At 52.4% G+C, this 27,704-nt stretch overlaps 10 protein-coding genes across 10 annotated transcripts; 4 read left to right on the forward strand and 6 right to left on the reverse strand.

Annotated features, from left to right (window-relative positions):
- Window positions 1-1,368: 1,368 nt before the first annotated feature.
- On the forward strand, window positions 1,369-2,115 carry J4E82_002751 (uncharacterized protein; the record flags this gene model as incomplete). Its single annotated transcript, XM_051729048.1, has 1 exon — window positions 1,369-2,115. One exon carries the CDS (start codon window positions 1,369-1,371, stop codon window positions 2,113-2,115), a length of 747 nt encoding a protein of 248 aa, XP_051591140.1.
- A 5,117-nt stretch (window positions 2,116-7,232) lies between these two features.
- J4E82_002752 (uncharacterized protein) lies at window positions 7,233-10,364 on the reverse strand (the record flags this gene model as incomplete). Its single annotated transcript, XM_051729049.1, has 2 exons — window positions 7,233-9,346; window positions 9,401-10,364. The coding sequence occupies 2 exons, from the start codon at window positions 10,362-10,364 to the stop codon at window positions 7,233-7,235; spliced, it is 3,078 nt and encodes a 1,025-aa protein (XP_051591141.1).
- Window positions 10,365-11,900: 1,536 nt separating this feature from the next.
- On the reverse strand, window positions 11,901-12,520 carry TVP18 (Golgi apparatus membrane protein tvp18; the record flags this gene model as incomplete). The annotated part of the gene is made up of 4 exons (XM_051729050.1): window positions 11,901-12,201; window positions 12,255-12,347; window positions 12,414-12,429; window positions 12,484-12,520. The coding sequence occupies 4 exons, from the start codon at window positions 12,518-12,520 to the stop codon at window positions 11,901-11,903; spliced, it is 447 nt and encodes a 148-aa protein (XP_051591142.1).
- A 454-nt stretch (window positions 12,521-12,974) lies between these two features.
- On the forward strand, window positions 12,975-14,027 carry J4E82_002754 (uncharacterized protein; the record flags this gene model as incomplete). The annotated part of the gene is made up of 3 exons (XM_051729051.1): window positions 12,975-13,211; window positions 13,304-13,617; window positions 13,673-14,027. The coding sequence occupies 3 exons, from the start codon at window positions 12,975-12,977 to the stop codon at window positions 14,025-14,027; spliced, it is 906 nt and encodes a 301-aa protein (XP_051591143.1).
- Window positions 14,028-14,281: 254 nt separating this feature from the next.
- J4E82_002755 (uncharacterized protein) lies at window positions 14,282-14,891 on the reverse strand (the record flags this gene model as incomplete). Its single annotated transcript, XM_051729052.1, has 2 exons — window positions 14,282-14,348; window positions 14,401-14,891. The coding sequence occupies 2 exons, from the start codon at window positions 14,889-14,891 to the stop codon at window positions 14,282-14,284; spliced, it is 558 nt and encodes a 185-aa protein (XP_051591144.1).
- Window positions 14,892-15,479: 588 nt separating this feature from the next.
- Window positions 15,480-17,422, forward strand: J4E82_002756 (uncharacterized protein; the record flags this gene model as incomplete). The annotated part of the gene is made up of 3 exons (XM_051729053.1): window positions 15,480-15,689; window positions 15,741-16,313; window positions 16,364-17,422. The coding sequence occupies 3 exons, from the start codon at window positions 15,480-15,482 to the stop codon at window positions 17,420-17,422; spliced, it is 1,842 nt and encodes a 613-aa protein (XP_051591145.1).
- Window positions 17,423-17,713: 291 nt separating this feature from the next.
- On the reverse strand, window positions 17,714-18,603 carry J4E82_002757 (uncharacterized protein; the record flags this gene model as incomplete). The annotated part of the gene is made up of 2 exons (XM_051729054.1): window positions 17,714-17,932; window positions 17,983-18,603. 2 exons carry the CDS (start codon window positions 18,601-18,603, stop codon window positions 17,714-17,716), a joined length of 840 nt encoding a protein of 279 aa, XP_051591146.1.
- A 1,673-nt stretch (window positions 18,604-20,276) lies between these two features.
- On the forward strand, window positions 20,277-21,477 carry SFH5 (Non-classical phosphatidylinositol transfer protein (PITP); the record flags this gene model as incomplete). The annotated part of the gene is made up of 2 exons (XM_051729055.1): window positions 20,277-20,986; window positions 21,045-21,477. The coding sequence occupies 2 exons, from the start codon at window positions 20,277-20,279 to the stop codon at window positions 21,475-21,477; spliced, it is 1,143 nt and encodes a 380-aa protein (XP_051591147.1).
- A 266-nt stretch (window positions 21,478-21,743) lies between these two features.
- On the reverse strand, window positions 21,744-23,400 carry J4E82_002759 (uncharacterized protein; the record flags this gene model as incomplete). The annotated part of the gene is made up of 2 exons (XM_051729056.1): window positions 21,744-23,031; window positions 23,084-23,400. The coding sequence occupies 2 exons, from the start codon at window positions 23,398-23,400 to the stop codon at window positions 21,744-21,746; spliced, it is 1,605 nt and encodes a 534-aa protein (XP_051591148.1).
- A 419-nt stretch (window positions 23,401-23,819) lies between these two features.
- Window positions 23,820-25,928, reverse strand: J4E82_002760 (uncharacterized protein; the record flags this gene model as incomplete). Its single annotated transcript, XM_051729057.1, has 3 exons — window positions 23,820-24,182; window positions 24,237-24,813; window positions 24,862-25,928. The coding sequence occupies 3 exons, from the start codon at window positions 25,926-25,928 to the stop codon at window positions 23,820-23,822; spliced, it is 2,007 nt and encodes a 668-aa protein (XP_051591149.1).
- Between the last annotated feature and the right edge of the window lie 1,776 nt (window positions 25,929-27,704).

A 27,704-nucleotide genomic window follows, 5' to 3' on the forward strand; every position in this document is an offset into this window, starting at 1 on the left:
GATGACGAGTGCGCAAATAGCCTAATCGCAGGCTGTCTGCTACTGAGCACGCGATTGCGAAGAAAGCGCATGATCGTGTCATCAAATTACACTGGTTCATGCAGGGTCGTTAGCGGGTTTGTCAGAAGGTATTTTTCAGCATCAATGACAAAGCCAGCCCGCATACCAATGGCAGCCGGGGTGCAGATGGGAGTTAGTAATTCTGTAATTGTGAGGTCGGGACAAATGACAGTGTCGGAGCCCAGGCGTGATTGGTGCCTTGTCTTTGATGATGATGTGCTTGGGCGCGGGGGTGAGAGTGAGTGGCAGGTCCGCGTGGCCTAGATGGTGGCTTTTGACGATGCGGACGAAAGACGTGAGGATAGCCAAACGCCGATGTGCTAGGCAGCCGCGAAACCAAGGTTGCAGCACATCGGCCGAGGCGAGGACTATGTAGGAAAACGCAAACAATTCGCAGTAAGCCTAACGGTGATTTTGTCGCGCGGAGGGATTGTGCAGCGTCGGGCCCGACAGGGTTGCGCGCGCTGTCAAGGTGCAACAGAGGCGCCTTGGGCGAGAGGGTGACGGGGCCACGTTTGACAGCCACAGATTCAGGGCTGACCGCTCTGCTTGTACAGAGGTCCGTGGCTTAGCCCTTACGACAGCGCATCCTAGCAGCGCAGGCAGCCAGGCAGCCAGCCAGACAGGCTCAATCAGCCCAAGCAGTCAGTGCAAAGAAAAAAGGAAAACCCTGATGGCGCGATGTGGGAGCGACATGTGTGATGCAATTCATCGTGAGTTAGTAAACGCCGACAAACAGCGAGACGCCGATTAGGCTAGCCATGTGCAGAGCATGTGCTGGGCAGACTGTATATCCGCGCAACGTCCGGTGTCCGCTTCGTAACGCCCGTATGTGCATGCGGGCGAAAGTCTCTACGACCGACCGGGCTGTCTCGTAAGCCGCGCTAGCACCCCTGCAGTCGTGTGAATCATAGTGTGTTAGCTCACCGCATCCGTCCCTGCTCGGCCAAGAGCGGTGGAAACATGCCAATAATTCCGAGAACCCGTTATCCATCCTCTATGCGTCAGGGAAACATAAGAAACACGCGTGCCCTCGCTTCAGATTCCATCACCAGCTCAAACACCAGTCCACAACACCACAGCGAATAACAGACTACCCCAGACTCCGACTTGCCCATCATCGCCGCTACCACAAACCATCAATTACATCACACCTTCCCGGCTTCTACCCACGCTCGGATCACCTTCCCTCGATTGGCCGCTGCTTTAAGGTAGGTTTGCACCCGGGTCTCTCCAAGTCATAAACCAAACTGACTCACATTTTTTAGCCTCTCACCATAGACTACTGCCTTATACATAACAAACATCATGCCTTCCTCATCGCATCTCCGCATACAAACCTCCTTCGAGCCCTTCACCGCCGAGACCACCCGCTCCCACTTTGTCTCTTCACCACCGCAAAAGAAGCAGAAGATGTCTCTCACCCAAACCTACTACATTGCTGCCTCCGCCCGCTCCAAGCTCGGCAAAGAGGCATGCAGGGCCGACCACGACCTCCGCCTTCTCGTTGGACACGCAAACCTCCTCGACAGCCTCATGGTCGAGCTCCAAGACGCCGAACGCCAGCAAGAACAATGGTTCAACCAGACCATGGCCAAGGCCTCCAAGTCCGAAGAGCCCCGCCACATTCAATGGGCCGACAGCATTGCTGAGGAGGAAGACGACGACGACGAGTCCGACTCGGACTCTGAGAACGAAGACGACTTTGACATGATCCCCCTGCCTCGCCGCATCGCTCAGTCACCAGTTCAGATCAGCACAATGGAGGTCGACGACGACGAGGATGAGGACGAATTCTACGACGACATGGAGGACGACTCGGAGCTCGCTCTTACTCGAGTGCCATCGCAACTACAATCACCACCCGAGCTCACCTACGAAGAAGAGTCCGATGACGAGTCACCACCTACATCGCCCCCACAAGCGTCTTTCAACTTCTCCGACAAGGAGGCCATGCTTACAACAACCTTCTACGACGCAAAACCAGCCTCGCAAGACATCGAGGACCATCCGCTGTTCATGGATACCACCGCTCCGCTCATCTCAAGTTATTAGGCCAGCACATCAACGTGTTCTGACCTTTTGATTTTTGATCTAGCATTTTCAGCGAGCGTGTCCTTTACAGCATAGCGTGGCATTTGAGCATTATATCCTTTGGTTTTATTTTATTGGCATATACCGCAGGGGCGGTTGGGATCTTCACGAAGATATCAGGAAACTACTCTACTCTGAAATGTTGCATGGATATGGGATAGGAGGATTTGGGACATTGGTCGCGAGCGGTTCGAAGTCTCCCGAAGGCGATGGTCGAGACTCCCGCCTATAGCTAGATTTTCAATGATGATCATTACACCCACAAAAAACAATCTCCACACTCTCTTCAGGTGATGCTCTACTATCGCTGCACTCTGCATGCTAATCACATCCTATCGGGTCACAGGCACACTTGCCATGCATGACTGATGAACTGTCACCAGCACATAGTACAAAAACCCCACGCATTACAGTTGTCTGCCAATTTGCGCAGTCACACATGTGTTACTGGGAAATTCTAGGGTTGACCGACTTTTGGCCAGTGCGTCAGACCCTGGCCCTCGCATGCCTCCCGCATAGGGCGGGCACCTCGCGTCGCGGCCACGGCTGCTTTTCGCCGAGCGAGCCTCTCGCATGGCGGAGCGACGCTTTCGCATCGCCTTCGCAACGCCTGCCTGATGAAAGTACACTTCCGGTCAATCAACTTCGTATCCCCGCATACAGAAAGAAGGCGATGCGAACTTGATTGCGTACACTGACCACACTGCCCCACGCACCGTCAATCCTCCAAGAACTTCTGCCTTGGAAGAAACGGCCTATGCAAAGCATGCCACACACGCAGCCGGCTCAACTCGGCCTTTGTTCGTGTCCTTGTCCGAAAAGTATGCGTATACGTATGCGGGTGGGATGTTCGGAGTTTGAACGTGCCCGATCGGACACAACAGGAGCTCGCAGTACGGACGGTCACGTTTTGTTCCGCTCGGTCGAAACGCGGGCATGTGAGCCAGACCATGGAGCGGATCATCAGGGAGCCATGATCCGTCTCACGCGGATACGCATTATCCACTCACACTCTCATTTCGATGCACTTGACAGTTGTCTTGATGAGCGGACCATGGCATCCCGTCGCAGAACCCACTTGTCGAGACCTTCTGGACCCTCGCAAGATTTGATCTGAGCATGGTCTCCCGTCTCCACACTGTCACAAGTTGTAGGCGGAAGTTACAGCGCTGATCTCTCCTTTTCCCCACGCTCCACCCACCGTGTCGCGGCGATACCGGGGCTGACCGGTCGTCTCGAAACATCAGCATGGCATTTGAAATGATCAAATCTCAGGTCAAAGTCGGTACCAAATATCGACACCAAACATGTCTATGCGCAACATCTTCGAGTTTCATCATGTTTCGATTTGTTTGGTCAACGAAACGATTCAGATGCAGAGTATTCGTACAACCATCGACGATTTGCTTTTGCTACACACGTCCGTTGGCGGCCTCAGTTTAGTCCGGCATGCAACGCTGCGCTGTGGTTCGCGAGTCTTGGTGAGACATGTACGAATCTAACTCGCGCGTAGCTCGCTCTAAGCAATCCGCTCACAGGAAGCAAGACCCTGCTTCTCAAGTTTGGAGCATGTTGCCATAACGTGTCATGGTCATTATTGCTGAGCTGGCATGCCAACTCAGCTGCTTGTTTATTTCTGTGCCGCGTCTTCCCTGGCAACGCCTTATGTCTGTTTGTTCCTGATCCTTTATTGCCAATCAAGGAATTTGGTGCTCAAACAGGGAAACAGGGCGCGCCTCAGGCAGCCCCGATCTGACGATCAGATCATCTACGCCAACATGATCCGCGCATGCACGTCCTGGGTGCTGCTCGATAAACACCACATTGTCACTCAAACTTACCCAAACACATGTAATCAATGCCTATTGCTGATGTCATTCGTCTGTAATCAGATTCCGCGATAAACACTTCTCACTCAGCTCACGCCGATATAAGTATGGGCCGCCTAGGAAGCTGGCCTACGAGAACACAGAATGATCGTCGATACCTTGCCAATAAGAACGGACTATGATTTGTTGTTGATCATCTGGGGCGGAGCGGACATAGTAGACGGTGATAAGATAAGCATAATCGAGCCACATCATCAGCCACGTGCATACAGTAGTTGTGACCAGCCATGGTCATCTCCTCATTTCCCCCTCCCCCTAAAGCTTGCGATAACCGTTCCTTCCCCTCCGAGGTCGTTTGCATCATCAGCAATGTTCACTGATCGAGGTCTGGACTTGCCAGCTTCGATAAGCTGGTTCCCATGATGATGCCGTCAACGGTCAGGGCGGGAACCAGGGTCTATGACATGTTCGCTGTCAAGCCGGATTCCTCGGACTCGGACACGCCCTCCTCGCGCGCCGGGAGCGGAATCTTGTCCTTCCAGTCCAGAAGATCTACGACCTTACCAAGATCGGTAGGTTTCATGTCGATCGCTTGGTCAACGGCTTCCGCGGATTGCCAAGCACTCCCTTTTCACTATACGGTGTTCCGTATCATTGATTCAAGTTGCCAGCTTCCTTCGACACAACAACGAGATCTCGAAACCCGATACGCAACCGTCAGGTTGTTGTGTCGGCCGACGCCTCCAAAAGCAGCAAGCTCAAAACTGATTGTGCATACGGATCCGCTCAGAACCTCGCGCCGACCCGCACCGAGGCAGCACATGTTGTGCAGGAAACTTCTAGCACGGAAGAAAGGAGCCCTGAAGTCGTTCGAGCAAAGCAGCGAAAATTTGACGGAAGAGAACTTCTAGAGCGTACCATCTGCACCAGCTGGGTAGATCCTAGTCCGACGTATCTCCTTACACAACCACGTTTTCTGTCAGTTTTCCTACGGAGAATTTTCCGCCTAGTATGCCCGGCCCACCAACAGCCAGGAAGTTTGTACACAAAAACATGGAGAAAAAGTTTTTTCCGTTTACTAGCAGGAATTTCGCATTTGGCGCAGGTATCACACCATGGTCAGGACTAGCGTGCGTGGCTGGGGGCGGCAGTACCTGTCGATGAGACCTCGGGAAGCTGGTCCCTCGTATCAGCTTCGCCCGAGCCTCGGGTGTTATAAACCGCACTATCGTGAGCTTTCTGTGTTGGTGTTGAGGCGCGTGCATGCCATGATGTGGAGTCTGCGGTAACATGTGTCCGCAAAGTAGTCTGCGCACACACCGCTTGGTAAGATTTCGATATGCAGCCAAATCTTCCTTTGTTGCTGTAAAGCGGCGTGATAGCATGGGCCCCACTGAAGATTCCTTCCAGTCGCTTATTCACCCATTCGTATCCTTCTCGAATAGTCGGTAGTACACAAGGCTTCGGCTTTCCCCGAAGACTACCTACTGCTGCGCCTAGACCAGGTCAAGGTAAGGCGTTGGTCATGGCAGAGGAGTGACCGCCCATGTACGGTAAACACCGTTTTCAGGAGACATGCCCGAGCTGAAAAGCAAGCATGGGTGTTGTCTGCTTAGAGGGCAGTCAATCAAGCAGCTTTTGGAGTAAAAGACGCCAAAAGTCATTCTTTTCATCTTTAATTGAGGCCGATCGTGTAGACCTAGAAAGGTGTCCAGTATCGAAGACGCCATGAGGAAGGGCCAAAGAAAGCCGCACAAAGAAACCCAACTTCGGCCTATTCTAACACCTCTCCCAATCCGATAGCTGCAAGACGGAGCCTCGTTATTAGACTTTGCCCCAAGACTCTCTGTTCCAAACAGTCTATTGGCGTCTTTTGAAGCTACTGCAAACGATTCACCAGTGATCTCAGCACCTGATCAGCCAGCACACCGGATTGTCAGACGTACTGAGTATCTTGGGCATCACTCTAGCAAGTACTAGCAATGACTCAAGAGCAGACCGACACCCATATAAGATAGGCTTAGGTCGACTCATTGCTAGTAAGGGATCGTTCTCTTTATGAGAGTTTGTAAAATGCGTGCCAACAACGCGATCGTTCCAACTTTGCATGTCATCCGACACGGGATCAAGATCGAACCAGCACTTCTTAAAACTAGAGCATACCACTCTCTTAAACAGCGTCTCTTTGTCTTGGATTTATGTGTGAATGGCATCGCTTCAAGTTAACTAACCATCTGCGTAACTACTACTCTGCTCCAGCTCTGAATCACGGCCGTCTTTATTTATTTTGCCCAAATTTTTGCTCAAGATTCTCGACACCTTACTACCAACCCTTTCTGGGTTACCTTCATCCTCTTCCTCTTCCTCTTCCTCTTGGTCTTCCCAGGCTCACCGGTATTTTCATCGTCATAGTATTGATCATCATTTCTTCGCGGGCAAGAAACCAACCATCTCCCTTCTTTCTCGGTAAGGGGTTCTGTATCCCACTCGGACCTCGCATATCCGTTGCCCAAGAACCGTAGGTCTATCTCACAGGTCTTCTACTCCAACAGTATGACAACAACTACATTGTAGGCTTGCGTAATGTGACCTCATGAAGGCGTCATGGGAGTCACTTTCCGTCAAAACACTTCTTGTTCAGCCTCACCAGCCACAAGTTAGAACCGGGTCAATAGACGTCCGCAACCTTTGTACCCAACCACGTGGGCGGTATCGAACGACTCAGTCACAGGAACATCGGAAATCTTGTTGGACAATGGTTTCGTGCGCTTCTTCGTCGTTGCCCTAGGTTCTATCTTATTATTTAGGTATCCTGTTACGAGTTTCTCTCTCTCTTACTTACCAGCGTACTTCCTTGCTTTCTTTCTTCTATATAAACAAGAGGTCTTTCCTTGTACATGGAACATAAATAAATTAACACTTCTTTCTGTTCTATACATCTCTTGCATGCCTTTCCGCTCGACACGAGAACTAGGATGTTATGCAACTTTGAACCGTACTTGAGGTGCCTGTGGCCGACGCAGGGGCCTGTATTTGTGTGTATTGAGGACTTCATATTCTGAAATTTCAATCAGAAGCGTACGGACCAGACATAAATTAAATAGCAGCAACATTCATAGAAAAGTTACATGTACTAAACAAAAGTCGATTTTGGCAACACGTTCCTAGGGTCTACTAATGACATCATAATCTCCCCTGTAGCAATACAGATAAACTCACTGCTCAGCCCCATCTTCCTTAAAACGTGATTTAACCAGCAAATGTTTGTGAGAAACCCTCACCCTCTTTTTGCGTAGTGGTCTCACTAGTCTTCCTCTCCTCAGTGGGAGCACTGATGGGCTTGTCTTCCGTCTGCTTCTGATCCAAAGAGGCATCCTTGACGTTGTCCTCGTTGTTTATATTTGAACCGGATTCAGGGAATGCGCCAGGGGCATCTGAGGAACCGGGTACAGTCTCAGCTACCAAGGGTTCTTCTGGTTGAAGTGCAGATGAAATCTTAGAAGTAACGGATGACAGAGTTTCCGACACTTGAGAAGCCGCCTGTTCAAGGGTTGATGGCGCCTTCTCGACTGTTTCAAGCTCAGGGCCAGGTTCGCTACCATCTTTTGATGTACTCTGTGTGAGCTGTGGTTCTTCCGACTCCGCTGAAACGGGTTGGTCCACTTCACCCTCAGTAATTGCTGGTTCATCCGTCTTGGTCGAAGCACTGAGTGACTGCTGTATCTGAGCCGCCATTTTTGCAGCGGGCACATCGAGACTACCATCTTCTTTGAACGTCCAAATAGCGGTAACAGGACCGAAGCTAAGCGACTGCCTCGGGACAGCGACTTCAGCAGTAATGGTAGCAGCTGCAGCTGGTGACGGAGATGCAGCAGGTTTCCTTCTTTGCGGGCCCTTAGCTCTACCCTTGCGAGCATCCGGAAGTGGTGCCGTCTCCTTCTCTGCTTCTTCTTCCTCTTCGGGTTCCTTGACCTTAGGTGGTGCGTGAGGACCGAGACCAAGTTTGCTGTTGAGGTCCTTCAGGAAGCCAGCCTGGAGAGCTGCAATCTTTGAGCCAGCGGGCCGGGCGGGGACGGGAGGCTTCGCCTTCGGCTGAGAAGCATTGTTATCGCCTGCCTGTGACTCAACAGTTGGTACTTTCTCCGAAGAGCCGGTAGATGGCTTGCCTGGGCGAGCAGGAATTTGCGGCTTCGGACGGTCTGGAATGATGGGCGCTTTCTTGTCGTCACCAGAAGCCTCTCTCTTAGCTGGTCGGGCTGGAACACTAGGACGAGCCGGCACCTGTGGCTTTTGGTCAATTGGCGAGTCTTCAGCATACTCATTCGAATCCTCCATCTGTGGTGTGCTGACTGTAGTTTCAAGATAGTTGTGAGACGGCGCATCTTCCCAGATGTCTTGGCTTGGGAAGCGCTGCTGCATTCCAGGGCGACCAGGCGTATCGTCTCGAACCTTCCCAAGGAGCTTGTTCTCTGCCGCAAATTGTCTAGTGTGTTCGGGGAGAAATGATGTCTGGTCTTCCTTGTTGATCTGGTTCTTGCGCTGTTCTTCTATGTTCGGGTCTTCAAAGACCTTTGCAGGACTCACATTGTCGTTGGCACCAGCAGTCCTTGGCTCTTCCGCCTCTTGAGGAGTGTCTACGGTAGTTTCGAGTTGCAGACTACCAGGCGTGTCTTCCCAGACATCTTGACTTGGGAAATGGTGGCGAGCAACGCTTGGACGCTTGAGCTTGTCGACCTGAGACTTGGGTTTTTTGTTGTCTTCCTCATCCTCTGGGAACAAGGGTTCATACTCCTTGTGAGACTCTAGTGGGGTACCCCCGCGATCAAATTGTGCTGGGCTAGAGATGACACGTTGCTGCTGCGTGCTATTGTTCCGGCTTGAGCTCCTGCTGTGCGTGCGCTGCTTTGTGACATATTGCGGGTTTCCGTCCTCGTTAAGCGTGTACTCATTGCCGTGACGCTCTAGCTCAGGTGATACAGCAGGCTGTCTCCACTCGGCGTCTGGGTGTTTCTTCAGCTCATCCGAAGCTAGGATGGGAGTGCCGTATCCACGCTCAGTAACCCATCCGCCTTTCTCAGACGTGTTGCCACCTTCAGGACCAAGATCTTCAGTTGGCGGATCATAGCCTCCACCGTGAACCTTGCTAGCGCGGTGCGCAGGGGGATCGATATGAATGACTTCGCCTTTGTCGTTGACCTCTTGGCCTGCTTCGTTACGAAGCGGTGAGTCGACGTAACCACCCTTAATTGAGGCAGGGCGACCCGACGACTGCGGCCTGGGAGAGGCCATTCGCGAAGCATACTCCTCAGTAGCCCTGTAGCCGATCTGTTCGTCGGGTGTACTGACTGCATCTCGGCTGGTGCCTGAAAAAACCAGTTAGGAACAATTGTTTGACACAGAAGCTGTTGCCAACTTACCCATTCCAACGTCTTGAGACCTGGTGTGCACTAGCTTCTCAAGGTTGTCCGCACGCCAATGATAATCCTTCCTATTTTCTTGAATGTGAGGGCCATACTCGCCGGCCTTCTCGCGCTTGAGATCCTCGGGATGCTTTTCATACCACTTCTGCTCAAAATCGTCTGTTGAAATCTTGCCATGACCGTGCATACCGTAGCTGCCAGGAGGACCATGGAAGATTTCACGACCGCTCTTGGTGCGGCCGTGATGACGACCTCCGGCTTTCTGGTGGAAACCTACTCCTTGGGTGCCGGGCTGTTGCGCATAGGGCGAAGGACTGGGAGCCTGGACATCTCCGGCGTTGCGGAACATGGGTACCTGCACACCGATCTCGGGAATGCCGTGTTCATCCTTGTCGTTGTAGAGAGAGCTGGGGCGTGAGCCAGCGGAAGATCCTGAGCGACCGGACTTGGCCTGAGAGACCTTGTCGTCAACGGACAGCTGCGAGCCAAAGCCAGCGGCAGCAGCTGTCTGCGAGTCGGTCCGCGTCACGGCCTGGATCCTACTTTTCGCGGTTGAGCTGGGGACTGAGGCAGTTGGAGCATGCAAAGGCAAGTCTCCTGCCACGTTCTTCATATGTTGTGGTGAGCCGCCCTGGTTCTCGCTTGTGAGGGTCTTTGACAGATCTTCGAAACTGGCGTATTCGTTGCCTTCTTCTCCGAGCGAGGGCATGGAGACGCTCGGTGGACGCGAGGGCAGATCGGTGCTAAGACGACCGCCCTCCCTGGGCGGTCCGCCATGTACGTAGGTTGGGTCGTTGAGAGGGGAGCGGGCATATCGGTCCCCAGCTGGAGAGACGGAGCGTTCGACGCCACGCTTCGGGCGTGGAGGAATCTTGGGGACGTCCATGTGGGTGCCCGGCGCAGGAGAAGAGCTGTTCTGGGCCCGCGCGGGGCGTGGAGGTATCGTTGGTGGAGCACTCATTGTTTCTGAGTCTGTTGCTCGGGTGGGTAGGTGAGGGGTGGGTGTTGGGGAAACTACACGACGTTGAATGTCAGTGACAGAGCCGGAACATTGAATGCTTGAATTGAGCAGGGTGTAAGGAGCAGCCCGGTCAGTCGAGCAGAGGAAACGGGCAGCTGTAGAAAACTGCTCAGCTCTGGCTCGGGCAGTTTCCTGCAGGCCAGGCCAATAAGCGCGGCTAGGACTTGAAGACCCAACGATGCTGGACAAAGCGGATACACTGGGTACTCACCTCGAATACACAATTGGACTGGAGACTACAAATGAGGCTGGCAAGAGGGGCAGATAGCCAAAATGGCGCAAATGGATCGGTTTTGTGAAGCTGGGGCGGTGCACTTATGTAGCAGAGAGCTTGCGACCCGCATTTGCATCATGCCTGGGTATGGCGTATGGGCCCTGGTCTTCTGCACGCGGCTACCATCGTCACCCTCCAAAACCTGCATACCCATCACCCATGATTTGACTCGGTCAATTGCATGGTTTGGTTACTGTTGCCACATGGCAGTGTCGTGGAGAAGATGCTGTCTTGCTCGACACGTCAATGTCACTGTTGGCGGATGGAATGGAGCACTTGAGCGTCACACATCCATGGATGCTCGCCAGACGCTATTCTACATTGGGGACTATGCGACTGCAACAACCGCATGCTCATGTTTCGCAGCCTGCGAGGCTCCAACTTGGATCGAGACTTGTGCGGATTACACTGCAAAGCTCACCATACGATATGTATCTTTGTTTGAGCTACATCCATCAGCTGCGGTGAGTGTGGCAGGATCTTCAACGCCCGCGCAAGCTCCGGCACCGCTAGACCGCTAGCGTTCCCCGCGCCGAACAAGTGTGGTTCCTGGCGAGATTGTAGCAGCCAGTCACCGTCATCCCAAAGGCGAGCAGATGCCAGTCTATCTATGGTGGGTTTCCGCAGTCGTTGGTCTGACACTGCGCGTGCTTGTCGGCGCCTTTCTAGCATGAGCGTCGAATTGACCTTGACAAACTGTTTCGTAGATGCATCTTGACTATTCAAAACCAGAGAGGCTGAAGCGATGTTCATCCATGACGAGCTTCTAGAACATCGTCATAGGGACTCGTGTGGGCCCTGCACTCGTCCCCATACATCAATACCTGTGTATAATTACGTAGGTGCCCCCAGACAGCGAGAAGATATGCTTCACAGACAAATACTCAATTGTCATGGGAACATGATGAGTACCGGAGAAAAAAATGTGTCGCATTTTGGCCGCCTAGCAGGTTGACCAAGCATTTCCAAATCCAAGGGATTTTCATACAAGATATAGCCCCCAGAACGCCCAGCTGCCGAATGCTGCTACAAAGGAGTTACACCACATCCTATAACCGCTTGCCAACAGGCCAAGCTCATCATCTTGGTCCTAGAGACTTCAGTTGCTTCGTCGATCCTTGCGTTCTCTATATAAACAACGTGTCGTTCGTCCAGATTCGTCGCCCATGCCTACTGCTTCTTTGTCCAGTTCCACCTCCGCCTTATATAATCATTTGTGCGACTCCTTGTCCTCCCAGTGTCTTGCTGCCCTGGAACTGCTGGCCTTTGAAGCCAGCAAGCGCGTAAAAGACGGCTGCGAGCAGTAGGAAGACGGCCGCAACAATCAAGCTAGTAGCCCGGGCGGCAATACTGGCCCATTGTATGGCGCTCATCGCCGCGTAGATGGCCGCGCGCATGTAGTTGGAGCTGAATTTACGGATGAAGGTATCGAACTTGGGTGACGTTGGGCAAATGCGGAGGAGCAGCGGTATTTCGATGAAGATGATGATGAACGAACATACTCTGCGAGCTGGTTAGATGTGGTTTTGTCTGGGAGAAGGCCACGGGAAACGTACAAACACACAATGCTAAACGCGATGACCCAGTTGGCGTTGAAGATGTTGGCTATGCCCAGCGCAAAGCAAAGGACTATACACAACACTCCGGTCCTGCGGATGAGTTAGTATGGCATGCTGCAAGCAGTGGATATGTGCATAGCAACTGGTGTGACTGACCATTGACCATAGATACCTGTGGAGATGCCATGTCAGCAACAAATAACAGGTTGGGCACTCGGCGTCTTACTGAAATTCCTTGACTTGAACTCTTCTGCGAGCGTCATCTTTGCGGTGCAACTACCTGTCGAATAACTCTAGCTGTGCTGGGCGATGCGCAAGGTGGTGTGTTGCAGATGTCTGGGTTGCGGTTCCGGTAGCTTTGTTGCTGGCGCAAGCTGAATGAAGCTCTTGGAAGATGTCTCACGCGAGGTTTGATATGCTTTGTTGAAATATCGTGCGCCGCGTTGGTGTACGTTGCGCTGCGTAATGTGATTGTGGCTGTGCAGTGAATAGGCTTGGACAGAGTGAATGTTGGTCGATGCCTGGCGTTGCGATGGCAATGGCTGTGTGCTTCTCTTGGTAGCTTAGCCCTCGGTCGGATCGCGGCTTCCACGTCCACGTAAACTAGGCGCTAGTGCTTGCCGAAACCGTCTTGGGCCGGCACTCAGCGCCTGAGAACTCGGACCTGCACCTTCTGTTTCAGAACATTCTGTATGGTCGCAACTGCCTCACCTTGGAATGACTGCAATCTGGCAAGCGAAGGAATCATGGAAGGCTCTCGTGCTCGCGTCTGCCGCTCTTGGCCTGACGCTTTACTATCTACATGCACAGCAAACACCGACTTCGAAATCTGCGAATACTTCTCGGGTGCATACAGAACAGTGCCAAGACAACGAAGCGATTCACGTACCAGACGCCATGGATCCGGAGGAGAGAGCGTATCATGAAGGCTTCATGCGGGAGGCTATCGCTATGGTGAATCACGCCCTTCGCTTTACAACATTTCACCTTTATCCTAAGCCTCCATTACCGTGTTTGGATCCAATGCTGACTCATCACCGCTACAGGCTGAACTTGCACTGAAGAGTGATGAGACGCCCGTTGGCTGTGTCTTTGTCAAAGATGGCGAGGTCATTGGACGAGGCATGAACGAGACAAACCGAACTCTGAACGGTACCAGACACGCAGAGTTCGTCGCCATCGCTGGCATCTTGTCAAAGCACCCCATCAGCATCCTCAACGAGACAGACCTCTATGTCACTGTCGAGCCATGCGTCATGTGTGCATCCATGCTGCGCCAGTACGGCATTCGAGCAGTCTACTTCGGATGCTGGAACGAGCGGTTCGGCGGTACTGGAGGAGTGCTGAACATCCACTCTGAGTATGTGACCCTCGTTCTATACAGACACATCAATTGTCCGTACTGACTCCTGTAGCCCCAGCGTTGACAAGCCCTATCCAGTCACCGGCGGCATCTTCCGAGAGGAAGCAATCATGCTGCTTCGGAAGTTCTATGTCCAGGAGAACGAGAAGGCCCCCGAGCCTAAGCAGAAGAAGACGAGGGAGCTCAAGACGGAGATCCTACCCATGGACGTCCACCAGCCCAAGTCAACGCCATCTCCTGCTATCCGTACCCCAGTCAATGCGACCTCGACTGGATCCATCCCAACACTGTCTTCTCTGGCTACATCTGCAGCTGCTGCAGCTGCTGCAGCTGTCGCAGTCCCCAAGACTGTGTTCCCCCCACCTGCCCAATCTCGTCCTACTTCTGCTAGCACAGCTCTCGCCTAAGAGCGCTTACGATGAATGTATGATTACCCCAGATCATAGACGTTAAGACGAAGGAACGAAACGGAATATATGATAGTTTATGCCCTTTACCTTTGATAGAACACTTGTTGCTCACAATTACATGGAATCAATTTGAAAATATTGAGAATACCGTACCTGTAGCACCAGTCTCAAAGGAATCATGACTGGCAATGGAGATGAAAATGCATTTAGGATTGAACTGGGAATCAATGAGGGTCCAAATCGCCTTTGCCTTATTTCTCGCCTCCACCACCTGCAACCAATTGCACTACTAAGAAGAGAGCGAGAGCCCACCAGTACCTGTAAAAAAGTCAGCATAGCCTCCGAGAGCGAGGACTGTTGCACTACGCACTTTTGCAAGAACGTCTTCTCCGGCTCTTTACCATCAAGCTTCCCCTCGGCATTGAGCACGATAGGCTTGTTGAGGACCGGTTTTGGCCCAACATTCCTCTTCTTTATCTCCACCTCCACCTCGTCTCCGCTACCTTTCGCGCTCGTACCGAAGCCGATGTGGAAAGGTTCCCCCTTGTCATCGACATGGATGATAAACTTCTTGTGGTATCGGTCGGAGAAGCTAGCTGCTGATGTGACAATGCCCCGCCATGAGCCGGATTTTGGATCTGTAAGGCCGACGCGAAGAAGATGATCAGGCGAGTAGGAGCCTGTGGGTGGTGTGAAGGAAGCTAGACTGCCGACGGATTGGTCTGCATCGTATTCGATCTGCGCGAGCGGGATTGGGGAGGGAATTACAGCGCTGTCGGCTGAGGCTGGGACAGAGGAGACATAAAGTGTGACCGACGATGCGACCGCAAAGGGAAGCAGAAGAAGCCTTGACAATAACATCTTGGCGTGCTGGTGCGGTTGCTATCTGTATGCGCAACCGTGTTGGTTACGAGAGCTAGGGCTAGTTCAACTCAACGGCGAATCGTATCACCGACGGGCCATTCACTCAAGCGAGCCACGCTTCCGTGACCCCTCCTCCTCATCCCATATCTCCTGAGGTAAACAGTAAAATGATCCTGCACCTCCGCTTGATCCGAAATCGCACCGATGACCATGATCAGCCAGCATCCAAGACATGAACTTGCTTTGCGTGGCGTTCTTGACAGCCAACGCTGGCCCAACAGCATCCGGCATACCTCAAAAGGTGGACCCGACGCTCACGATGCCCACATTTCTCTGTCTGTCTGCGAGCAGATCGGCACTCAGGCCGACGATGACCCTGAGGACGAGTAGTCCGATTGCACAGAACGCTGGGGTTGTTGCCCCACCCCCACCGTACTAGAGCTCCCCCAGAGCTCTTATGAGCTCATCCCGCATTGACAGCTGTATTGTATCTCAACATTATTCTCAAGTCCTCGAGATTTCTGCTAGCTTTCCTCAATTCTAACACATCGCCCTTCTGACACTTCTTCATAATCGTTTGCAGCAATGGCAATTCCTTTCCGACAGTCCCAGCGCAAGCAGTCGCGTCAACTGTCGACGGACCCCCGCAATGAGCTCCACCCTCAAGTTGACCACTACATCGGTATCGACGTTGGTACTGGTAGTGCCAGAGCCTGCATCATGAATGATCAGGGAGACATCGTTGGACTGGCATCAGAGAACATTGGCCTCTGGCAACCACAAACTGGCTACTATGTACTTCATTCACATGTGACAGCTGTTGTGACCGAAAACTAAATGAATCAGGAACAATCCACAACGGATATCTGGCGGTGCATTTGCTCTTCAGTCCGCCGAGCAATGGATCAGCACAACATCGACCAGAGCACTATCCGCGGTATCGGCTTCGACGCCACCTGCTCGCTCGCAGTCTTCAGAGACGACACTGATGAGCCTGTTGCGGTCACCGGACCCAATTTCGATAACAAGGATGGTAACGATCGCAATGTCATCCTATGGCTCGATCATCGGCCTGTAGAGGAAACCAACAAGATCAACGCTACCGGGCATAATCTGCTCCGCTACGTTGGAGGCAAGATGTCTATTGAGATGGAGATTCCAAAGGTGCTGTGGCTGAAGAACAACATGCCAAAGGAGCTATTCGACCGCTGCAAGTTCTACGATCTGACTGATGCTCTTACGCATTTAGCTACTGGCAGTGAAAGCAGAAGCTACTGTAGTGTAGTCTGTAAGCAGGGCTTTGTACCGGTCGGAGTCGATGGGAGTGTCAAGGGCTGGCAGGAAGACTTCCTGAAGGAGATTGGACTTGAAGACCTATGCGAAGACAACTTCAAGCGCATGGGAGGTGTTGATAAAGTGGTTTGTCCTTCGCTACTAGCACCTGACGGTACCAGCTAACATGCATGCAGAACGGACGCTACCTCACTGCTGGTGAACTTGTCGGTACACTCAGCGAGAAGGCTGCACAGGAGATGGGCTTACAGCCTGGTATCGCAGTCGGCAGTGGAGTTATCGATGCCTACGCTGGCTGGATCGGTACAGTTGGTGCCAAAGTCAAGCTCGACGAAGATACTCTCGACATGGATCAACCCAAGAACGACGTCTCACAAGCTTTCACGCGCCTCGCAGCCGTTGCCGGAACATCGACCTGTCACCTTGCCATGTCCCGTAACCCGGTCTTCGTCGACGGTGTCTGGGGTCCATACCGAGACGTCCTACTACCAGACTACTGGATGGCAGAAGGAGGACAAAGTGCAACGGGTGAATTGCTCAAACATGTAATCGAGACACATCCAGCTTTCAACGAAGCCGTGTCTGTCGCAGAAACATACAACACCAACATCTACGACTACCTCAACGAACACCTACGCGAGATGGCAGACAAAGAAAATGCCCCACACATCGCCTGGCTTGGCCGCCACTTCTTCTTCTACGGTGATCTCTTCGGCAATCGCTCGCCCATCGCCGACCCTAACATGAAGGGCTCTGTAATTGGTCTGAGCTCCGACAAGAGTCTCGACAGTCTGGCGCTATACTACTACGCAACCATGGAGTTTATCGCTCTGCAGACACACCAGATTGTCTCTGCGATGAATGCCTCCGGCCACGTTATTTCCTCAATCTTCATGTCTGGTTCTCAGTGCCAGAACAGCCTGCTCATGCAACTCATGGCCACCGCATGCGACATGCCCGTTCTGATTCCACGCTATGTACATGCAGCTGTGGTGCACGGCGCGGCTATGCTGGGTGCAAAGGCAGCGAGCACCGACAAGGACGGAAACAGTGAACCGCTTTGGGACATCATGGACAGACTGAGCAAGCCTGGAAAAACTGTGAAGCCACTAGCCGACAAGACAGTCAAGAAGTTATTGGACGCTAAGTACAAGGTGTTCCTGGAGCTGTGTGAGGGACAACAAAGGTACAGGAACGAGGTCGATGCTGCTATTGCAGGTTGGTCCAGCAAGTAGTTCCCCCGAGGCGAAAACAGACAGGAATACGGCAAAGAGAGAGATGATATGCGTCCATAATTAAAGATGTATTCTAGATACCAGATCCTTTGCGAGGAAGTCGTTAGAGCATACGATGTCTATGTAACCTAACTCCCTGCTTATGTCTCCGAAACAAAAACCAATACTACACGGCTCATCTGCATGTCATTGATTTAGAGCCCCCGCCGAGTGGAGTCTGTTCATCGCTATCGTTGGTGAAAGGGTATCGTACAGGGGAAATCGAAGAAGATGTGCGCTGATGCTTAAGCTCTAGTATCGTCGGCGGGGACCGCGCGGTGGTTCCCTGCGACCAGCGTCGCTGAAGCCGAATCGGCCATCTTGGTAGCTACCGGTTTGTGCGCCCGCGTTGGTATCAACGTCCATGTCATCCATGGATTGTGTCAGGCGAGCGGGCGGTGCTCGGGGTTGCGCTACGTGGGTGCTCGCAGGAACATCCTTCATGTAGACGTAGAGTAGTCTTCCATCAGCCTGTTGTTCTGATTAGTCCAGCCCAGCAATATGCACGCCAGACGACTGACCTTCTGGTTGTTGAATGTTGCAATAACATTCTCGGCCCCGTCTCTGCTTGCAAACTGTAGTTCAACCATGACGGTCGGGTTGGAAGACAAAAGTCTGCAGCCCAGCGTCTCTCCGCCAATTGGGCTCATGACGGCTTCGATATCCGCGGCTGTGGTTCCAGGTGCAAAGTTGCTCGCGATGACGGTACACGGGCCTCCAGTCGCAACACCTCGAATGCTGAAGCCTGCTGCACCTTGACCGATAACGGGAGCAAATTTGCCGTACGTCCTACTGTTGCGCTCAACCTGCGATGCTGAAGCCGTCCGAGCGAGGGTGTTTCTGTTGTTGGCTGCGCCACGGGGATTGTTCAGCTTATGCAGATCATGCTGCCATTTCCCCTCGATGCTGCCCGCTGGTTTTGCGCTCGATGATCGCTTTTGGACGCCGGCACCCCCGTTTATCCGGCTGAGCAATGAAGGCTTCTCGGACTCGACGCGCGACCGTCCACCAGCGCCTGATGCGTTCGCTTTCCGTCCTCGGTTGGCTCCGCCTAGGAACTGCTGCGCGAGGGCTTCGTTCTTCTTCTTCTCCCTTGTCTGCTTGACAAAGTTCTCAAAAGATGCCGAGGTTGAGGCGACCATGTTGGGTGAGGGTGCAAATGGAGTTTCGTCGTGGTGGGTTGATGTAGAAAGGAAGCGCGTAGGTGCCGACCGAGGAACAACGGTGGAGCGCGTCCATGAGCAAGAGAGCCGCATGGATGAAAGCTTGGACCACGATCCGCTCGGCGAAACGAAACACCGCCGCGAAAAGTTCCCATACAAAAGTTGCGCTCGCTGCTTCCCTTCTCACTCCAACAACGCGCCCAACTATTGGTAAGTCATCATACCCTCCCTCTCTCTGTTTACTGTTGTTATCATGATGAACACTTGTGTCGCCCCTATCATACATTCTATGGTGATCCGACCACTCAAGCCAAACGAGAATACTGATCGTTCGCAACATCTACCAATTTGTTACTGCAACTTCTGCTGGGACCAACGCTAACAAATTATAAAGGGTCTCGCAGTTGTCCGTCGCAGTATGACTTCGCGACGATGATGCGCATTGCGAAGCGCCACCGCTCATGGCGGTCCGTAGCCCCACGAAGTCTTACGCCTGTCGCACATCCTCTATGGTCGTTGGTTACAAGCGATAGCAGACCTCGTCATAGCGTTGTCCAGACGGCAAAGGCTTCGTGGGCTGCGTTATGATCCAAAAGGTTAGACCACATCCCTCGCACCCCAGCATCCATCCTTAGATGATGAGCAACAAATGTATTATCAAATACCGACCACTTCGTGGGGAATAAACTAGTTCGATTACCTGAATCTCTTCCCATACCCGAGCTCTAGTCAAAACGTCTTCTGTCTGAATTGTTACTGACATTGCTCTAGGTAAATACAGTATTGAAGTAACTCATCATTCAGCTGTCAGCTGCGCAGTGCAAAGGTACATTACCCACGTCTTTTTTTCTTCTTCTTTTCCATGCTATGATGAACACCAATTCATGCTAACTCAGACGGGGCTCGCCTCACTGATTGAAAAAACATTCGAGACTTTTCATCTTTCGACTGATTGCTCTCTTCAACTGCTTTATTTGTTCAAATCAACGACGGACATTATATGCTGACTGTCAGTCGCAGGTGACGCTCGTATCGTGCATCGCCACTACTCATTCTTCCTTCCTTCTCAGCCGTTGTCACACGCCGATGGAATTGAACAAGGTGTGTACAGCAGGAGACGAAGTGAATTTAATAGAGGTGCCTGTCTGGAAGTACAGCGCGATTATGTAGTTTGTTATTTATAATGAAAATATTTAAACTACTACTGAACCTTGACTGTTCGCAAAAGTACATTGACAGTGAACATGGAACTCCTAGTACACACTGCATATACACAGAATCTATTCAAATAGACTCTTGATCGTGGTAAATGCATACTTGGATTAGGCTGCTACGGAGGAACTTGTCCTAGCTAAACATCATGTGCACGCTTTGTTATAGGCAAAGACCTTTTTGTTTTTACGAACATGGGGCGAACGTCACGCAGCTTTCCTGTCGAACAAATTCCGTACATAGAACTAATTGAGTTATACTGGCCATAAATCTGGAGCGGTGTGTGCAGCTGATGTACAATCGCATATCGATTTCAGACACGTGAGGACGCGCATCGCGGTTCCGGAGTTTAGGGATCGGCCTCCGCATTCCTGAAACAATTCTCCAAACACAACGTTGGCAGCCCGACTAGCACACGCCCATTTGCGAAGTAAAGAAAGATGGCAGCGAAGCCCGAGGACGCGAGTACGGCACCTACGGAGGGGGCCGGTCTCTTTAGCGGAGCGGGTCTGGAGAAACAGCCGGAGCCTGATCTTGTGGCTGGGTCTAACGACAAGAACGATGGAGGGGAGGCTATCGACAATGCCACCGCGGCAGTAGCCGATCTCTCTGTCGACGAAAAGAAAGAAGAGAACAAGGAAGCAGACGTCACTCCCCAAGCCAATGCCGTGGCGCCCGAAACCGCACACAGCGAAGCCAAACCTGTGGAACAGAAAGAACCCGAAGCCGACACCGTAGCGCCCACTCAGGGACCCTTCTGGCCAGAGACGGCGCCCGATCACCCACTCACCAAGTTCTACGATGCTTTCGAAGCCCTCGTTACCGAAGCCCAGCATGGAGAAGTCTATGGCATAGAGCTCAGCAAATCAAAACCCTTCCATACCAAGCTCATACTACAAAAGTTCCTCCGAGCCAACCAAAACGATCTGGAGAAAGCGAAGTCACAGCTACTGGATACGCTGAAGTGGAGAAAGGAGTTCGATCCGACCAAGGCGGCAGGGGAGACATTCGAGAAGAGCAAGTTCGATGGGCTAGGATACGTGCTGGAGGTCGAGGGCGTGCCGGAGAGTCCCAACAAGAAGGATATTGTTACTTTCAACATCTATGGAGCTGTGAAGGACAACAAGGCTACATTTGGTGATCTAGATGGGTATGTTCTTTCTGCTCCTAATGCCATAAGTGGAACCATTCTAACAGAAACATTACAGCTTCCTCCGCTGGCGTGTGGGCCTTATGGAAAAGTCCGTCCAAGCACTCAACCTCCCCGCCGCTACGACGCCCATCCCCAATTTCGGAGAAGGTCCAGACCCATACCAAGGATTTCAAATCCACGACTACCTTCAAGTCTCTTTCTTGCGCCGCGACCCCCTTGTCAAGACGGCAACCAACAAGACCATTGAAATACTAGGACGTCACTACCCTGAGACCTTGAGCAGGAAGTTCTTCGTCAACGTACCCGTGGTCATGGGTTGGCTGTTTAACGCAATGAAGTTGGTTGTGGCCAAGGAGACGAGCAAGAAGTTTGTGGTGCTGAGCTATGGAAATCAGCTTGCCGCCGAGCTGGGTAAGGGTGTACCGAAGAGTTATGGTGGTGAAAGGGCAGAGCTGGCCGAGAGCGCCGAGAGTATGAAGATGGCTTGATGTCACATGTGATATTACCACGAGGAGGGAAAGAAGGCGGTGGATGTAATGGTAGGAGATGGAAGAAGCGACTCAGTGTGTTTGTCTGGCTTCAAAAGCCTTGTTATACCCCACTCAAGATTGTTCAGTCCTTTTGGAGCGAATTTGTTATGACAGTCATTACTTGTATGCCAATTCAGCACGTTACATATATACCTTGAGATTCAAAATGCACCATCACCATGTTCAGTATTCAAAGTATTCGTACACAAAACAGCTGGATATCATTACTCCTGGTCAGCACCTTCTTTGCCCTTACCTTCAGTCGGCACCACTGCTCTGTCAACCCAGCCCTCACCCCTCAACACACCTAATCCCTTCCTCGCAACACCACTGTTAACCGCCCGTGGCGACACCTCATACAAAGCATTAACAGTTGCCAAACTAACAACAAAAAGCAGTACGTCTCCATTCTTCACGCCCTTCCACCATCTCCTCTTGACACCCACTTTCCATAGTGAATCAATCGACATTCTGGCTGTATATAGGAAATTACTCCGCCCACCTTTCCTCTCCAAGAAAGCCCATAGGCCACCGAGGAAACCACCTAGGAACCAGCGTTGGGTGGAGAGGAAAGTCCGGGGCAGAATGTTCTGGAAGAGGCAAATAGAGCCCCAACTCGTTCCTATAGCACCAGAGAGGAAGAGCGACATGCGCAGTACGCGTTTGGCGAGATTGTTTAATGAGGCGACGGGCGAGGAGAGGAAAGCTTTGTACTTTGTGATGCTCATAGCCGCGAAGAAGAGAGTGAAAAAACGGGCGATTTTGGGAAAGGCTTGGATCCAGTACTGGACGTAGGTTCGCAGACAGGAAGGATCTTGTGGGTGGAGTAAGGCGCACGACAAGGACTTGATGGCTGGATGTGCAGGAGAGGTTATGGGAGAGATGGACGACAGGCGTTTTGGTAGCGTTTCTGCATTGGGGAAGAGGATGGGTGATACGAAAGCTGGCCAGCGTTGCCGCGAGATGTCGGCTAGGTTGTCCACAATATCAAACGTGCCTGGCCACTGCGCCGTGCTTGGGTAGTCTTTCGGTCGTTTCTGTATGTACTCTGGTGAGTTCTTCAATATGTGATCGCCCATGCCAGAAGGGAAACAGTCACGGTCGAAGACGAATGCGTGCAGTAATTGTCCACATGCCACTGGCATTATCATCCAGGAACCAAGCCAGGTTGGTTTGTTCTTGAAGTATCCTAGTTCCTCCAAGTAATTGTAGCCAAACTCCAGAGCTCTTGTCATTATGTATATCGCAATTGTTACGCGCAGTTGGTCCCCGGGGTACACTGCGAGGAAGAACCCCGCCAAGCTGGATCCAATGGCCGGTGCCAACCTCGACGTCAAGGAACGAGATATGCGCGGGTTTCGTCGCCGGAACGACTTGCCTTCGTGGCTGAGTAGGCTTTCACGGATGCGCAGAAAGAAGCGACGTAGGAGGCGGTGGAATAGCAGTATGAGGGCGAGGGAGCTGCTGAGGCGCACGTTGGGTGACTTGAGGACCGATGTCCTAGGTTGACTCCTGCCACAGCATTAATGCGACTTGTTCAGATACAAAGCGGGACCGGACCTACCTCTTCGCTGTTCCCCGCGAAAGGAGCCTCGTGCTAATCACTTCCCATGCCTTCAGCCCCGAGAAGGTCACAACGCCCAACCGCAGTGCAGCGCGGAATGCGGCTACGTTGTAGTCATCCGGACCCTTGACAATCGCGTCGTATCGCTTAGGATGTATAGTGCGCTTCTTCACGACGGGTGCGCGCGAAAGGAGGTACTGGTGCAGCAACTGATACTCCTTGGCCGAGATGGTGTAGCGGAGCGCATTGCGCAATATTGGATCGACGCTTTGTGCTTTACTGGGCGGCGTGGGCTGCGATGCGCCAGACGACGACATACTGGGCGTCTTCGGTTGTATGTGTCAGGACCATAGTTTGAGGGGATGTTGTTGTCATTAGAGAGTCTGGGGAAGCTAGCCATATGACGATGATCCCTGAATGCTGCGCCTATGATCCGCGTAGCGGACCTCGGCACAGCCCTCTGCCCCATCTTATTCACATGCGAACCCATGCAGTGCCTTGTTGCCGTCAACTCCGAGCAACATGGACTTCAATCATAACGGAACTCAAGAATCGTGTGAAAGTCTGTAAATCACTCGTGGTATACTTTTCTATATACTCTATGGCTTAAAGGAAACGCTTGCATTACAGATTCGAGTCCTCGGATACGAATTGTGCATCATTTAAGGCACCAGTAGCTCGATACAAACAGCGAAACAAAAGAGATAAAGCTACACCATATTACAATGTATAGCATCTAAAAGGCGAGGAAGGCAAGAACAGCACCGAATAGAGCACCCTTGGGCACCACGGTGAAAGGCGAGGCAGCGCCAGTGAACTCAGCTGGCGAAGAAGGGCGGATGGCTCCAGTACCGGTGGCAGTACCGATAGGAACAGTGGCAGTGCCCATGGTGGAGGGGATGGGGTAAGGAGCACCACCAGCAGCGGGTGTGGTGGCAGCTGGGGTCTGAGCAGGCTCAGCAGTGCCAGGCACAAGGGCAACAGGCTCAGTTGGGTTGGCGCCGGCAGAGTTGGTCTGGGTGGTGAAGTGAACTTGTGGGACGGTAAGTGTGGTGGTACCGAAGGTGATGGTGGTGCATGGAGTCTCTGCAGCAGGAGTCTCAGGGGCAGGAGTGGTGGTGCCAACAACCTGAGTCATGGTTGCAGAGGAGACGACAGTGGTAATCGCAGGAGTTTCACCGGCAGGGACGGTCGTAGTACCCTGGGTAGGAACAGCAGGTGTCTCACCAGGGTAACCAGGGCCGTATGCACTGGATGTGTCCTGAGCAGGGGCAGAGGGAGCAGCAGAGCTCTCGCCACCAGCGGGAGGGGCAGCCATGGAGCTGCTCTCAGCGGCCTCTGGAACCTCGCTGCTGCTAGCAACACCAGTAGAAGCACCACCAGATGGGGCGGCAGGAGTAGGGTTCAAGGGAATGTACGAAGGGCAGTCATCGACGATGCTGGGGTTCTTGGGGACGTGTTCAGCGCAGATGCCGATGAAGTATTGAAGGGCCTTGCTGATTTCGTCATCGCTACCACAGCGAGCTGAGATACAGTCAATGACGTTCTTAGTGAATTCAGGCTTGACACAGTAGCAGTTGGAATCGGTGTTGTCCTTGCAATCTGGGGCCGAAATCTGGAGCCACGAGTTCATGCACTTAGGGACCGAGTCTGTGATGTCGACAGGAGGGTAACTAGGGCTGGAAGGCTGAGGAGCGGCGGAGCTGGTAGCAGGGAGGGGAGTTCCAGAGCTAGGGACAGTAGAAGTGACAACAGCAGATGAAACAACAGCCGACGACGCGGCCGTTGAGGATGCGACGATTGAAGACTGCTCGCAAGATTCTCCGTAACCGCAACCAGCAGCAATAGAGCTCTGAGATGTAGATGGTACCTCAGCGGTGGAAGACTCCGGTTGAGGAGTAGCAGTGCTAATGGAAGGGATCGATACAGGGGTGCTGGAGACCTCGACGACAGAGGAAGACTCAATCTCGACGGCTGAAGAAGCCGGAGGAGTGTAGGCGGGCATAGAGCTGTTGGCATAAGGAGCAGTGGAAGAGAGAGGTGTCTCAACAGGTGTGTTGCATGCCTCGCCATACTGTCCGCACTCGTTGGCAGAGGTTGCGGGTGTCTCAACGGCAGAAGACGATGCAGGAGTCTCGACCACAGAGGAAGCAGGGGTCTCGACAGCGGAGGAGATAACGCTGGAAGCTGGAGCAGTGGATGACTCGACGATGGTGGAAGATACAACTTCGCTTGAAGTAGAGGGAACCTCAGGTGGGGTGGGAGTAGTGTATGGTTTCTCAGCATTGCAGTCAAAACCAATGTTGTGGAAACCGATTTCGCAAGACTCCTTCTCGCCCTTGTAGTGGGAGCCAAGGTAGACCTCGACGGATTTGGCGCCACCGCACTGTGTGTTCTGCAACGTCGATCCACCGGCCGAGCAGCTGGTGTGTTGCTTGCAGAGAGATCCGTCCTCCATCTTGTAATGGAGTTCAATTTCAGCGTCGAACTCGGATGAAACATCCATGTGTGTGATCGAGAAACCACGCTGGGCACAGCCGAATGCGGCTGGCTTGTCCTTGCGAACGGTGTTCTTGATGCACTTGTTTCCAAACGTCCGCTTGCTCATGGAGTCCCGCTTGCCGAAGGAGTTGGAGCATTTCCATCCTCCAGAGAAGTCAAAATCACCATAGTTGCCGACGGACTGACCATCTGTAAGATCCGACCAGTCGAAGCCACCCTTCTGCTTGTCGTCGCAAACGTTCTTGCTGTAGTTGGGTGTGCCGTAGTTGTCGAAAAAGTTCCAGTGTGCTGCGGCCTGCTGGGCTGCGAGGCCAGTGACCAAAAGAGCGTATGTGGACTTCATGGTGAAATATGGAAGTCGAGTTCAAATTCAAAAGCTGCAATAAAGATAAAGTATGTTGTAGTTGGACCTTGAACGAATGACGGTCTGACAAGACGGCAAAGTCGAAAGAGTGTGACTTTGTTCGCCTTGGTAAGCGAAAGTAGCAGCAAATTCAATGCTGTAATTAAGAAGATAGAGTGTGTAGAAACACTAGGAGAAAGGACAATGGAGGAAGATATACTTCTACCACCACGCTCGTTCGAAACAAGCCAGCTCGAAACATTTCCAAAGGATTGGTCCGCCGACAGCCTCCGACTCGTCTGCTCAGCCACGATCAGAACGAGTCGCCCAAGGGGCCTCCATGTCCGTCTTTGTCGCGCGCTCTGCAGGTCCACATGGCAATAGTGTCGTCGGTTACAAGATGGCCTGGGTAGAGGTTGTGGAGCCTAGTCGAACGGCTTTGGCGTGAGCATGTTGTAAGCGAGGGCAACAGGGGCGCTTCCGAAACGCCCTAAATAGCAGGCTTGAGTAGACTGTCATGCAGGTACGAGCCAATGACGTGAAGAGGTTGTACATCGGCAAGCCAGCAGCGTCAAGTATATTGTTCAATACTCTCACGACTGGGTGAGGCCCGATGTCCACATTCTCGAACAAACGCAGAGCCGCAAACTGTCGACGAGTCGTCACATCTATGCTCTGTTGCCTCCCGGATCAACTTCAGTAGCGGTACCGCGGAGACACTAAGGGATCGATATATACGGGCATCTGGAGGGTTCCATATTTGCTTTCTTCGTGTGTCTGGCCCGCCAGTCCCTTGCCCTGCATCCGTCTAGATCCGTATTGCCTAGCCAAGCTATTCTCCGTCATCTGTATCTCCCGTTCGAGCCAATCCCGCCACTAACTATAGTCGTGAAGCTGTCGTTCTGAAGGAACATGCACGAGCGTGTTTCACGGCTGTTCCGCCATTGCGCCCTTGCAGTAGCCAACCAGCGTGAGGAACATCAAGCTTCGCGCGACATGGATCCTAGGTCCATCGAGAGCCCGCGTCTCGAAGGCTTGTTTGCAATATTAGAAGGACGGTAGCATGAAGAAGAGCGTTGAAAGCCACGATAGAGCTGCCAGCTTATCAAGCTCGGAGTACTGGCAGCGTTGTTCTTACTGAAGTTCGGGCGAGAAAGACCGAGGCATGGAGGGGCATGCGCGATTCATCACCCGCGCACCACTCACTATCCATCTGCAAATCAATATTGAACGTCCTTCGGAAGGTAATCTGGTTGCCAGATAGAGGTTGCATAGCTCTCAGAATATCGCATATGGTGCAGGGGTGGACTGACAAGCTTTGGAGACATGGCGCACGGGTACCTTGCAGCATGTGGAACAGGCCACAGAGATGTCGTGAACGCGGAAGTGGCGGTGTCAGCGTTCGGAACACTGACGCAGGACAATAGTTCCTGAACAAGAATGACGGCATCTTAAGGCTGCAATTTACCACAAGCCACGTTGTAAGAGGATGCGACATGAGAGGAGATTTTGTACACAACTGCAAGACGTTCGTTACATTGGCTCATGGATCATCCTCAAAGCTTTCAGATTATCATCAAGAAACACAGTACAGAGAACTCCGCCGAAGGCAGTTCCGATTGTACCTCGCTGCTTCGGTACATTGTCGGGTTGTACCTTCGGAGAGCCCTGACACGTTGCTATTCTTGTACTCCCCAAGTCCATGACAACCCAGTCGTTTCAAGAATTGAACTCCGCATGAAATACTGACATTATGCTAAGACTACCCCAGTCTCT

This window comes from Alternaria postmessia, assembly GCF_024291825.1.
Source record: "Alternaria postmessia strain BMP 2775 chromosome Unknown scaffold_11, whole genome shotgun sequence".
Taxonomy (NCBI): domain Eukaryota; kingdom Fungi; phylum Ascomycota; class Dothideomycetes; order Pleosporales; family Pleosporaceae; genus Alternaria; species Alternaria postmessia.